Source organism: Salmo trutta, chromosome 37 (assembly GCF_901001165.1).
Source record: "Salmo trutta chromosome 37, fSalTru1.1, whole genome shotgun sequence".
Lineage (NCBI taxonomy): Eukaryota > Metazoa > Chordata > Actinopteri > Salmoniformes > Salmonidae > Salmo > Salmo trutta.
In genome coordinates, this window is record NC_042993.1 from 17,718,126 (window position 1) to 17,732,385 (window position 14,260).

The 14,260-nt window shown below is 39.1% G+C and overlaps 1 protein-coding gene across 1 annotated transcript; it reads right to left on the minus strand.

The window, feature by feature from the left end:
- Positions 1-572: 572 nt before the first annotated feature.
- On the minus strand, positions 573-4,413 carry LOC115176409 (zinc-binding protein A33). The gene is made up of 4 exons (XM_029736441.1): positions 4,368-4,413; positions 2,434-2,456; positions 1,874-1,989; positions 573-1,649 (listed from the first exon to the last, which is right to left on the minus strand). Exons 3-4 carry the CDS (start codon positions 1,893-1,895, stop codon positions 1,084-1,086), a joined length of 588 nt encoding a protein of 195 aa, XP_029592301.1. The 5' UTR covers positions 1,896-1,989; positions 2,434-2,456; positions 4,368-4,413; the 3' UTR covers positions 573-1,083.
- Positions 4,414-14,260: the final 9,847 nt, after the last annotated feature.

A 14,260-nucleotide genomic window follows, 5' to 3' on the forward strand; every position in this document is an offset into this window, starting at 1 on the left:
CCGCACTCACTGAGGAAGGCTTGGTCTCTGTAAATGTGACGGTATTGTCATGCTACCTCACGTCAGTCATCTTACTCAATGTCACACACATTTAGTTGTTTCCCACAGTGTCACACTCTCCAGTGTCTCCCTGTGTGTCCTCCTCCTCCCTCTTCCCACCCCCCTCCCCTACATTTCTCCCATACCCATGCCACAATAGATACATCCCAAATGGCACCTTATTCCCTATTTAGTGCACTACATTTTTACTAGGGCCCATGGGCCCTGGTTAGAAGTAGTGCACTATATAGGGAATAGGGTGACATTTGGACTGCAGACAAAGTGTCACAGCTGTGGATGCATGACCACAGTATTTATAGATGGGCCAAAGGTAACATCATTGTGCAGTTACCCCCTCCTGTTAAGTCCTGAAGCCCCGGGGTATCTACCCCCACTAGGATACTGGCATTTGGCCTTTTCTCATTTTTGGGACTTGTGTTAGATACTTTAGTCTGGTTTTTCTACATTCATAACCTATTATGTGATAATATGACAAAAATATCACGTTCTGGTGTTATAAGCACAGACCAAGGTTTTGTGTTCATTTGTTTACCTATTTTTTTGTGTATTTAATGCCAATAAAATGTCAATATTCAAACCACAATGCAAACAACTGAACGCAATGGCATAAACATGAATTGATAGTGCTATGCCATAGAACTGGGTAGGTACATGTCAGTGGAGGCTAATGGGAGGACAGGCTCATTGTATTGGGTGGAATGGAATAAATTGAACAGTATCAAACACATCAAACATATGGAAACCTCGTTGACTCCATTCCATTGATTCCATTCCATTGCAATTAGCCCGTCCTCCTATAGCTCCTCACACCAGCCTCCCCTGGTAAATGTAAATGCATATCATAAACTCATTGGATTTTTTAACAGATACAATTTACATCATGTTTCCAGCCAGCTATGAAATTATACCTGAAACACACACTGTATAAAACAAACCATTTCCAAATCCTATCTATCACTCCACCACATCCCCAAACGAAATATACTCCAGTACAACCTTGGTTCTGCTTGGTTCTCTGTACTCTCATATAGAGGGGCTGAAGAGGTTTAGGGGACCCAGGTTCCTCCCATCGTCCGTGTCACACGGGTTATAGAAGGGGATCAGCGGAACGAACACCGTTTCCATGGAGAATGTGTACAGCGGCGTCATGGTAACAGCGTTATAGAACGCTACTTCCTCCTTCTCACAGTCTAAGAACACTCCGATCCGGACGGGCCTGATGGACACCGGGACCTTGGTGGGTTTGGGGTCTGTACAGGCCAAGATGGCCCCTCCCTTCAGGGATAGGGTCCAGAGACCGTTACTGGTCCCACTGGAGTCCATCTCCCCCCGGTGGACATCCTCCCTGGCCACACCCAGCCGCCACGCTGTCTTGTGGCCCACCTCCACCTCCCAGTAATGACGTCCGGTGATGAAGCCTTCTCGGCCCATGACACTGTAGTAGTAGTGGAAGCAGCGGGGGTTGGGTGGCTCCTCCTCCGAGGCCTTGGGGATAACTTTGTCCTCCTCAAACCACACAGAAGTGCAGCTGGGGGAGAGGGTGAGGAGGGGGTGGGCTGTCTCTGGGTCAAAGGTCACTTCAGTGATATCTGGGAGGAGGGGGCTCAGGTGAGTTGTTGTAATCTAGAATTATCTAATGGTATACTGTTTGTGTAAGTGGATCCCTTTAAGTAGGAATGTAAAAAAACATATACTGGTACATTAGCACTACGTCAATAGAAGACGTAATCTCTTAAACTCAGCATTATACACATTGTATAACAAACAATACTATAACAATACTAATGTCACAGAATGATATGATGTGCATTACTTGGGTACAGGCAGCTCTTCATGTGTTTCCATATCCTGTACTGGATGGGCCCCACAAAGTGTGCTGATCGCACCTCCACATCCACCTGCGGAGGGGGTATGAAAGCCACCTGAGACCTGCGGGGGTATGAGAGAGGGAGAGGTGCAGGGGAAGAGGAGTGCAAAGATGGATGAAAAGGGACCGAAAAGAATGTGAAAGGAAAGGATTGGGAAATGAGTGAGGGTAGAGAGAGGGTAGAGAGAGTAGAGAAAGAAAGTGGGATGCCAAAGAGAGAAGGAGAGGATAGAGCGAGTGGAGGGAAGAAAAAGGGGGATGCCAAAGACAGGATACAGAGAGAGAGATAGAAGAGAGAGAGGGAGAGAGAGAGAGAGAGAGAGAGAGAGAGAGAAAGAGAGAGAGAGAGAGAGAGAGAGAAAGAGAGAGAGAGGAGAGAGAGAGAGACAATGAGATGCCAAAGATGCAAGATGAGAGATTATGGCCGATCAGGAGAAGGGAGTGATTTGTGACACGAGAAATAGATGGAGTCATAATCAGTTAAATAATTAAATATGAACACTTGCCTTTTCAAGAGGTCTTGAATCTCCTTCAGAGAGAAAAAAAGGAAGGGTCATAACAGTAGTGAAAGACCTTAACGCACTCAAAACAACATAGCACATACAGTGTATTTGTTCCACTGATAAAGGTGCCCAATAAAAAATTTATATTCAATTGTTTTCCATCAGAAAACAAATCAAAATTGTGCCCTCTGTGAACTCAATATGCAGTTGATATTCTATCTCATCAGTGTTTGGTGCCAAACCTCAGCTAGTCCTCCAGGACTGCACTGTGTGTTGCTTCTGTCCACCAACCTTTTAATGAGAAATTGATTAGACCTGCAAAAAGCAGGGCAAGTAGACTCTTTAGCCAATGATTGATCAAATTAGTGCCAGAAGAGAAGGCAATAAGCTGACACGGTGGGTCCTTGAGGACTGCAATGTCAGCGTAGGCTAGCTGTTGTGGAAGCTGAAAGCAGAATCCAGTAGATTCTGTGGAGGTACTCCAAGCTTCTCATTCCCCTGACCCTCCCCAAACCACTCCCTCCCTCCTGCCATTCATCACATTCTCTGTAACACTTTGCTCTCCGACCTTTCATCATAAGACCTGGATGACGGTGTTGTAATAATGACATAAGAGTTGTCATAAACAGTTATGACAGTCTGTCTCATCTTATGATCATTGATGGTGGCCAACTCTCCTCATGGAGAGCTACTGCAATGTGCAGGCTTTAGTTCCAGCCCTGCACTAGATTTACATGAACATTTTAGTAATTTAGCAGACGCTGTTATCCAGAGCGACTTATAGTGCATTCATCTAAAGATAGCTAGGTGGGACAACTACATATCACAGTCATAGTAAGTACATTCGTCCTCATTAAAGTAGCTATCAGCAGTCAGAGCTAGTAAGAGGGAAAGTGAAGTGTTAGTTCCCAAAAAGCTATTTTTGGGGGTGAGGGGAGGTGGAGGAGGGGTTGCAAGGGGGGGTGCTGTGGGATTAAACCTTTGGTTAAACCTAAAAATAACATAAATGCAAACTAATTTACAAAACATTAAGGACATCTGCTATTTCCATGACATAGACTGACCAGATGAATCCAGGTGAAAGCTACGATCCCTTATTGATGTCACCTGTTAAATCCACTTCAATCAGTGCAGATGAAATGGAGAAGACAGGTTAAAGAAGGATTTTTAAGCCTTGAGACAATTGAGACATGGACATGGTGTTCTTAATGTTTTGTACACTCAGTGTATATACAGTAAAACTACTTTTGTTGATGTTGTACCAAGTAGATTTTTCACTCTGGAATTACCTATCCAAATTTCGTCAATTGGGTTATAAGCCAATTAAATAAATTTCCTGTTAATCAAGATATTAAGTTGGTTCCATAACATGAAATAATGACTCCAAACACTTTCTTTACATAATATTTCCACATTAACCGGTTACAATATTGTAACCAAATGGTAACCATCTCATCAATAGAAGCCTTTCCATGCACTTTAGTATCACAGTTCTTAAGCAGATAGCATTTAAGTTCCAGTGCTGGCAGTGAACATATAATCATTAAAAAAACAGAACACATTACCAGGAATGACATTCATTCCCACAGGTGGCCAAAAATAACAAACAGAAAGCCACGCCCCCAATAGGCCATGCCTCCAACAATTCTGATAGGCTACCACTGCTACATTGCTCTCACCACTATGCAACATTGATGCCCATGAGGTGTTGAATGCAATTTAGAAGCATTCATTCAATTAAAAAAAATCACATTGATCTGTCAAATTCGTTATTTGATTTCAGGCAAATTGAATGGAATAGGTTGAACGAACCAAATATTAATTTTGGATCATACCATTTAGAAAAAGCACTTCAGATAAACAACAGCGCCATCCCTCTTTTTACAGTGAAGAGGTGCAGTGCTAGAACAATAGCCTGAACACCCTAACTCACTCACTTTGAGCAGTTTGGGACTATCCTCCTCAGCCAGTTTGTTGTTTGCGTGGCAAATGACCTCTCTCCAGATCTTCTTCCCTTGCAATGGCGATCTTCTTCTCTCTCTCCCTAAGCAGCTTCACCCTCTTCTCTTTCTCCTTCTTCAGTCGCTCCATATCCATGGTCTCCTCTTCATCCAGGAAGCGATGGAGGTTCTGGAACTCAGCTCGGACCTCCCGCTCCAGATGATCAAAAACATCCTGAGAGATAGATAGAGAGACAGACTTTAACTATTTTGTGTAGTAGGTTTACTATGTTTTGTTACATATAGTGGGTAGTAGGTTTTTGCTATGTTTTGTTACTATAGTAGTGGGTAGTAGGTTTACTATGTTTTGTTATTATATAGTGGGTAGAGGTTTTACTATTTTTGTTACTATATAGTGGGGTATAGGTTTTAACTATGTTTTGTTACTATATAGTGGGGAGTAGGTTTACTATGTTTGTTACTATATAGTGGGTAGTAGGTTTTACTATGTTTTGTTACTATATAGTGGGTAGTAGGTTTTACTATGTTTTGTTACTATATAGTGGGTAGTAGGTTTTACTATGTTTTGTTATTATATAGTGGGTAGTAGGTTTTACTATGTTTTGTTACTATATAGTGGGTAGTAGGTTTTACTATATTTTGTTACTATATAGTGGGTAGTAGGTTTTACTATGTTTTGTTACTATATAGTGGGTAGTAGGTTTTACTATGTTTTGTTACTATATAGTGGGTAGTAGGTTTTACTATGTTTTGTTACTATATAGTGGGTAGTAGGTTTTACTATGTTTTGTTACTATATAGTGGGTAGTAGGTTTTACTATGTTTTGTTACTATATAGTGGGTAGTAGGTTTTACTATGTTTTGTTACTATATAGTGGGTAGTAGGTTTTACTATTTTTGTTACTATATAGTGGGTAGTAGGTTTTACTATGTTTTGTTACTATATAGTGGGTAGTAGGTTTTACTATGTTTTGTTACTATATAGTGGGTAGTAGGTTTTACTATGTTTTGTTACTATATAGTGGGTAGTAGGTTTTACTATGTTTTGTTACTATATAGTGGGTAGTAGGTTTTACTATGTTTTGTTACTATATAGTGGGTAGTAGGTTTTACTATGTTTTGTTACTATATAGTGGGTAGTAGGTTTTACTATGTTTTGTTACTATATAGTGGGTAGTAGGTTTACTATGTTTTGTTACTATATAGTGGGTAGTAGGTTTTACTATGTTTTGTTACTATATAGTGGGTAGTAGGTTTTACTATGTTTTGTTACTATATAGTGGGTAGTAGGTTTTACTATGTTTTGTTACTATATAGTGGGTAGTAGGTTTTACTATGTTTTGTTACTATATAGTGGGTAGTAGGTTTTACTATGTTTTGTTACTATATAGTGGGTAGTAGGTTTTACTATGTTTTGTTACTATATAGTGGGTAGTAGGTTTTACTATGTTTTGTTACTATATAGTGGGGGTAGTAGGTTTTACTATGTTTTGTTACTATATAGTGGGTAGTAGGTTTACTATGTTTTGTTACTATATAGTGGGTAGTAGGTTTTACTATGTTTTTGTTACTATATAGTGGGTAGTAGGTTTACTATGTTTTGTTACTATATAGTGGGTAGTAGGTTTTACTATGTTTTGTTACTATATAGTGGGTAGTAGGTTTTACTATGTTTTGTTACTATATAGTGGGTAGTAGGTTTTACTATGTTTTGTTACTATATAGTGGGTAGTCGGTTTTACTATGTTTGTTACTATATATGGGGTAGTAGGTTTTACTATGTTTTGTTACTAGATAGTGGGTAGTAGGTTTTACTATGTTTTGTTACTATATAGTGGGTAGTAGGTTTTACTATGTTTTGTTACTATATAGTGGGTAGTAGGTTTTACTATGTTTTGTTACTATATAGTGGGTAGTAGGTTTACTATGTTTTGTTACTATATAGTGGGTAGTAGGTTTTACTATGTTTTGTTACTATATAGTGGGTAGTAGGTTTTACTATGTTTGTTACTATATAGTGGGTAGTAGGTTTTACTATGTTTTGTTACTATATAGTGGGTATAGGTTTACTATGTTTTGTTACTATATAGTGGGTAGTAGGTTTACTATGTTTTGTTACTATATAGTGGGTAGTAGGTTTTACTATGTTTGTTACTATATAGTGGGTAGTAGGTTTTACTATGTTTTGTTACTATATAGTGGGTAGTAGGTTTTACTATGTTTTGTTACTATATAGTGGGTAGTAGGTTTTACTATGTTTTGTTACTATATAGTGGGTAGTAGGTTTTACTATGTTTTGTTACTATATAGTGGGTAGTAGTTTTACTATGTTTGTTACTATATAGTGGGTAGTAGGTTTACTATGTTTTGTTACTATATAGTGGGTAGTAGGTTTTACTATGTTTTGTTACTATATAGTGGGTAGTAGGTTTTACTATGTTTTGTTACTATATAGTGGGTAGTAGGTTTTACTATGTTTTGTTACTATATAGTGGGGTAGTAGGTTTTACTATGTTTTGTCTATTATAGTGGGTAGTCGGTTTTACTATGTTTTGTTATATATAGTGGGTAGTAGGTTTTACTATGTTTTGTTACTATATAGGGGTAGTAGGTTTTACTATGTTTTGTTATTATATAGTGGGTAGTAGGTTTTACTATTTTGTTACTATATAGGGGTAGTAGTTTTACTATGTTTTGTTATTATATAGTGGGTAGTAGGTTTTCTATGTTTTGTTACTATATAGTGGGTAGTAGGTTTTACTATGTTTTGTTACTATATAGTGGGTAGTAGGTGTTACTATGTTTTGTTACTATAGTGGGTAGTAGGTTTTACTATGTTTTGTTACTATATAGTGGGTGTAGGTTTTTACTATGTTTTGTTACTATATAGTGGGTAGTAGGTTTTACTATGTTTTGTTACTATATAGTGGGTAGTAGGTTTACTATGTTTTGTTACTATATAGTGGGTAGTAGGTTTTACTATGTTTTTGTTACTATATAGTGGGTAGTAGGTTTACTATGTTTTGTTACTATATAGTGGGTAGTAGGTTTTACTATGTTTTGTTACTATATAGTGGGTAGTAGGTTTTACTATGTTTTGTTATTATATAGTGGGTAGTAGGTTTTACTATGTTTTGTTACTATATAGTGGGTAGTAGGTTTTACTATGTTTTGTTACTATATAGTGGGGTAGTAGGTTTACTATGTTTTGTTATTATATAGTGGGTAGTAGGTTTTACAATGTTTTGTTACTATATAGTGGGTAGTAGGTTTACTATGTTTTGTTACTATATAGTGGGTAGTAGGTTTTACTATGTTTTGTTTACTATATAGTGGGTAGTAGGTTTTACTATGTTTTGTTACTATATAGTGGGTAGTAGGTTTTACTATGTTTTGTTACTATATAGTGGGTAGTAGGTTTTACTATGTTTTGTTACTATATAGTGGGTAGTAGGTTTTACTATGTTTTGTTATTATATAGTGGGTAGTAGGTTTTACTATGTTTTGTTACTATATAGTGGGTAGTAGGTTTTTGCTATGTTTTGTTACTATATAGTGGGTAGTAGGTTTTACTATATTTTGTTACTATATAGTGGGTAGTAGGTTTTACTATGTTTTGTTACTATATAGTGGGTAGTAGGTTTTACTATGTTTTGTTACTATATAGTGGGTAGTAGGTTTTACTATGTTTTGTTACTATATAGTGGGTAGTAGGTTTTACTATGTTTTGTTACTATATAGTGGGTAGTAGAAGGATACTAGCCTGGTTGGGAGAGACAGATTTTTCAGCTTTAGCCAACACGCATCAATTACAGTATGTTAATTTTAATTCTAAATATGTAAATACTACAAAATATTTATCATAATGTTGTTAGATAACATTTCTCACCACTATCAGTCAAATTGCTTTTAATATTACTGACACACTAATATATTCACAGATGATCATATTCAGGATTTAATGAAATAATAAAAAGAATAAACCATGAAAAGTAAATGACAGTGGTAAATGATGCATTGGCAGCCAGTACCGTACCTCTACACCAATAGACCATATGTACGTCTCTCTCTCTGCCTCCCAGCACTCATCTACCTCATGCTTTATTCTTTTAATAGCCTGGATCAGCTTCTCCTGTAACACGCACACAGACAAACATGAGGGGAGAGGAGAGAACGGAAAAACAGTCAGAGGAACAATGTCAAATAGTGACAGAATAGTGACTTAAGTTATTTAACTAAAGAGTAAGTTGGCATGCATGTATTTAGATAATCGTTTTTCCTATGAATTTAGAAGTGATTTATTTCTTGAACATGATATTGTTGTGCCATTGAAAATGTACTTAAAAAATGTCCCATCGATACAGCCTATTTGATTTTATGGAAGAGCCTTTTCCCAAAGATAACCTCTTTCATAATTAAGTAAACTTTTTATTGCCTGACTTCCCTTTAGACATAAACCCAAGGGTAAAATGATAAACTTTTGCAGCTTACCTTATGGTCAGGGAGAAGGCTTTTATTGTAGTTGTTGTTGGTGTCTTTTATGTGATTTTTGTACATTCCAATTTCTCCTAACGAGACGGGAAAGCAAACAAGGGACTCTTGAAAAGAGGGAACTAAAGAGGTGTAATAAAACAGAGGGAGAGAGTAAAGAGGAAAGAGGGAGGGACAGTGACAGAGAATTGAAGGACAAGAGAAAATTATAAATTAGAGAGAACAAAAGAGATACACAGAGAGAAAGAAAGATACACAGAGAGAAAGAAAGACATACACAGAGAGAAAGAAAGATACACAGAGAGAAAGAAAGATACACAGAGAGAAAGAGAGCTACACAGAGAGAAAGAAAGATACACAGAGAGAAAGAGAGATACACAGAGAGAAATAGAGATACACAGAGAGAAAGAGAGATACACAGAGAGAAAGAGAGATACACAGAGAGAAAGAGAGATACACAGAGAGAAATAGAGATACACAGAGAGGAGAGAAAGAAAGATACACAGAGAGAAAGAAAGATACACAGAGAGAAAGAGAGATACACAGAGAGAAAGAAAGATACACAGAGAGAAAGAGAGATACACAGAGAGAAAGAGAGATACACAGAGAGAAAGAGAGATACACAGAGAGAAAGAAGATACACAGAGAGAAAGAGAGATACACAGAGAGAAAGAAAGATACACAGAGAGAAAGAGAGATACACAGAGAGAAAGAGAGATACACAGAGAGAAATAGAGATACACAGAGAGAAAGAAAGATACACAGAGAGAAAGAGAGATACACAGAGAGAAAGAAAGATACACAGAGAGAAAGAGAGATACACAGAGAGAGAGACAGATAGACAGAGAGAGACACAGATAGACAGAGAGCAGATATGGAGAGAGAGAGAGACAGATAGACAGAGAGCAGATATGGAGAGAGAGCCCAATAGGAAGAGATACCCTCTCTGAGGTCATCAAAACAATTAGTATGAAGAGAGAATGAGTGTCATACATACATCCAACCAGTCAGATGGAGATTTATCTAGAAACAATTAAACAGACAAGGGTCACCATCAAACACCATTCGACAGTAGCCTTCTCCCTCTCTCTCCACACGCAGCTTGGCTCAAGACTAGCGTCCATTAGCACTGAGGAGAAACACAGGGAGGTGGGGAGGGAGGGAGGGAGGGGGGATGGAGGGAGGAAAGGAGGGAGGAAGGGAGGGAGCCACAGCTGCTGGCCAGGATGGGCAGGCAGGCAGCAGCGATTTATGGCATTGCACAGTGGAGAAGATTCTATTTCTGTCTGCTGTTGTCATTCTGGAAACAAAAGAGGGAATCGGTCAGGGGATAGAATCTGGCAGTGGGTCGGGATGTAGGGGGGATATCGTTTTTCATAGGGAGGGGTTTGCCTGGAAGGGATAGGAGAGAGAGGCTGTGTATTTATTTTGGTAGGCCTATGTTGGTTTAGTACTACCGTATCTAGGGCGTATGGAGAGGGCAGTATGACAACTGTAAACAATAAAATGTTGGTGTTAAAACTGAACATAAATATTGGTAGATGTAGGGCAAACTGAGGTCAGTTTCCATCGGTCCTTCTCTTCGTGACATAAAGAAAACAGAGTGGGGAGCACTGGTATAAAAGCAAGCAGTCAGCATTTTCTCTAGCAATATTCTCCCCCTGAGAGACAAACACACACACTGACACACACACACACACACATACACACACAAACACGTAGGCATACACACACTCTTTCTCCTTGCCTTCCTCTCTCCCTCTAGCATTCTCCCATTCTAATACACTCACACGCATGCACACATGCACACATGCACACACACACAGCCTGGCTGGTTGGCTGTGTGTGTGTGTGTGTGTGTGTGTGCAGAGGTAGCATTACTCATCTCTGGAATGTTCCTCATCTATAATTCATTGTCCTGGGTCCTGACGATGTGACTGCTGTGTGCTCTGCTGAAGTGAGCAAGCTGCACCTTCAGCGCCATAAACCAAACTACTGTAGTCTACTCCAGTACTGTGGGTGGACAGAATACAGAACACTAGCACAATGCATTATTATGAATACTACTCACATGCAGAAGTGCACACACTGAACATGATTCACTTGTTTTAATATGCAACAGAACGATTCTCTATAGGAAATGCGACTGCTTTTGTTTGTCATATATTTCTGTATTCAAGGTCATCTTGTTTGGGCCATAATTATTAGTTGATAAGACCTATTGTTCATGGGTATGAATAGGTCTCACTCTCCATAAAATAGCCTAGATCCCTGGTTTATGTATATTATTTATGTGACCACTGCAGGGGTGATTATTTCCTTCATTCTGGCTCTATGTCTGGCCCCGCCCACTGTTTTAAATGTCACTTCCAGAGCTTGAAAATGACTCCCAACTAGTGGTGAGGTGAGGTTGTAATGGGTGCAACTGTAGGGTTCGTGTGTAGGGTCATTTTTCTTCCCTTTTCATCATAAAGTGTAATGAATTCACACTCCAGTAGGCGGAAATACAAGGGTTGAAAAGACAAATACATGAGAAATACGCAATAGGGAGGTTGTGCCCAGTCTCACAATCCAGTACAGTAGGTGGGGGTGTATGCACCTTTCAGTTGGTTGAAATCCGCCAGTACAAATTTAAAAAAGAAGAATGGCGCGCACACACACATACATACACAAAAAACGAAAGTAGACTAAATAATGTAATGTAGGTAGGCCGTGAATGGCCTCACACACCAGTACAGTAGATGGCGGTATATGCGAACTGCCAACCACATCCTAAAGAAGAAGAACAGACGTAAACAAAGAGCACGTCGCACAGATTCATTCAAACGAGAGGTATGAAGGATTTTTCATATTAATTCAAGCTATTTAACCTTATAATGACGTGGTTTCGTCTCCTTATTATCCTTGTTTCAAGCGTTTTCAATTACTGTTCTTCTGCTTCCAGCTAAATGCTTAAAAAAACAACGATCATGTACTGGAAAGGCTAGCCGTGAGCTAGCCAACAAGCTGCTTTTATATAGCTAACATAACCACGACACTAACAATTTCCCTACCGGTATAGCAGGTCCACTGACGGTTCAACCTCAGCGTCAGAAATGCCGATATGGAGGTGGACTACAAGCAGAAATACAAAAATCTCAAACGAAAATTGAAATTCAAGGTTTATGTGAGTATTAATGTTTCATCAAATTGTCAATGACGTGCTATTATTATTATAACACCTATTAGCCAAGGAACTGTAATTTACAGAGTTGAACTGTTGTATTTCGCTATTAGTCTCCGTTTAGGAGCAGGAGTGTTTTCAGGAAGAGCTCAGAAGATCCCAGAAGATCCCCGCGGAGACGCGGCAGAGGAGGAGGGAGAGAGTGACAGAGACTCAGACGGAGGAGACGACGACAGGGGGGAAGGAGAAGAGGCTGACCTTGTCATCGATATCCCCAACGAGTGAAGTGTGTGTGTAAGACCATAATGTGAGTCTGGATTCAACCCCTACCACTGTCATGCTTAGCCAAGCTCCCCCCATTGGACCTTCAGGTTACTGCAACAATATCTCTCTAAACAATGTGTTACTAATCGACTCCTTTAATGTCATTTTACTGCCTTCTACTGTTATACAAGTCATGGAAGAAATGGTATTGAAGGCATGGACAGCAACAGGACTTTATACATGTAGCACCTACCTTTTTATACAAAACTGTCAAATTAGGAATTTTCTGTTGGAGATAATGGAGATCTTATGTTTTCTACCAATGACTTTTCAAAATTTAAATTGCATTAAAGTGGTAACATTTCAGATGACTGGTAGTTGTTGTCGAAAGCCTAATGGACTGGTAGTAGAGTGTGTAGTATGTGCTGCACAGACATGGAGTACTGCACTTTTACTCAAAACAACTGTTTTTATTGGCTGTGCCTGGAGACAGTCCCATGTGGCTCAGTTGGTAGAGCATGATGTTTGCAACGCCAGGGTTGTGGGTTCGATTCCCACGGGGGACCAGTACGGAGAAAACATTTATGAAATGTATGCATTCACTACTATAAGTCGCTCTGGATAAGAGCGTCTGCTAAATGACTAAAATGTAAAAATGAGACAAAAGCCTTTTATGCTGCGTTCATAACCAATGGGAAGGTGGTTTTTACCACTTACAACTGGCAAAAATCCACTTGAATTCCCCTTCAACTCGTAAAAACTAGTAAGAAACTCGTCTATCATCCCTGAGCTCTGACTTCTCGCACATGCTGACCTCTGACGTCACTTACTAAGGAAATGACCTCGATAACAGCATTTTCGGCAGTTAAATGTAATTTGTTTACAAGCATTATAACTGTACTTTTAGTTTATGGTTGACACAGATTGTTGGCCATTAGCCAGTCGGCGTTTCTCAACGAGTTGAGAATGCATCCAACTGTTATTTACGACTTGACAACTGGTAATTGGTACCTTCCCGCTTGGTTATGAACGCCGCATAAAGCCCAACCCAAAACTATCACACCCAAAAGCTTTCATACCGCAGCAGCCATGCAGCTGTTAGTATGGAATGCATCCAAACAACCTAAAGCTACAGACAAAGGATGTAATGAGGGAATAATGAATGTCTTTGCTACAGACTAATAACTGTGTCAGTAAATATAATAAGGAACAGTGTGACACTGTCAGAAAACTAATTATGCACTGATAAAGATTTTTCTTGGTGGAAATTACACATGTCAAACTATTAGCCTAATCTCCCTCAGATGTGCATTGATGTGTAGCCTATCCCATAAAAGGAATTCTCCTACCAGACAGTTCTGACTGTTAGGCCCAAGGGTGCACTGAAGACTCCATGTGATCCCAGTCATAACACGTAGCAGAACAAACCTGGTTTGTGACCCCCTTTGTTAGCGGTCACATAGGTGAAGAGCTTAATTATTATGCTCTTGTCTTTCCTCTCGTCATCTCACAGAGATTGCAATGGATTGGATTGGATGACTCCCTCTATCAATTTGAGAGTGGATACATTTCCCCATTTCATTCAGCTTTACCAAACCAAGTGGCCGCTGAAACTCAAAATCTAAAATAATTTTGTCTTTATAGCAGAGAAAATGTAATTCAGTCAATAGAATCTATTTTGGAACCTTGATGGTGGATAGATCTACTGTGTGATATTCAACACTAGGCCACTGCTGTAAGATATACTGCAGTAAGATATACTGCTGTAAGATATACTGCTGTAAGATATACTGCTGTGGTTTCACTGTGCACCCTAATAGTGCATGCATAAGCACTCGGCTAAAATAAAGTCAGCACTTTCTAAGAGGTGTGTGTTTTACCATAGAAAATGAACCATTGAGCTGTCAATCAGACAGCCAAACCTTGTGGAAACATTGTTTGGGAATGCAGA

Bases quoted from the DNA above. Each gene is read 5' to 3' on its own strand.
- LOC115176409 (XM_029736441.1), bottom strand. From the start codon at position 1,895: ATGAAGAGCTGCCTGTACCCAA. The intron at 1,650-1,873 runs GTAATGCACATC...CCCTCCTCCCAG, and splicing joins GAAGAGCTGCCTGTACCCAA to ATATCACTGAAGTGACCTTT.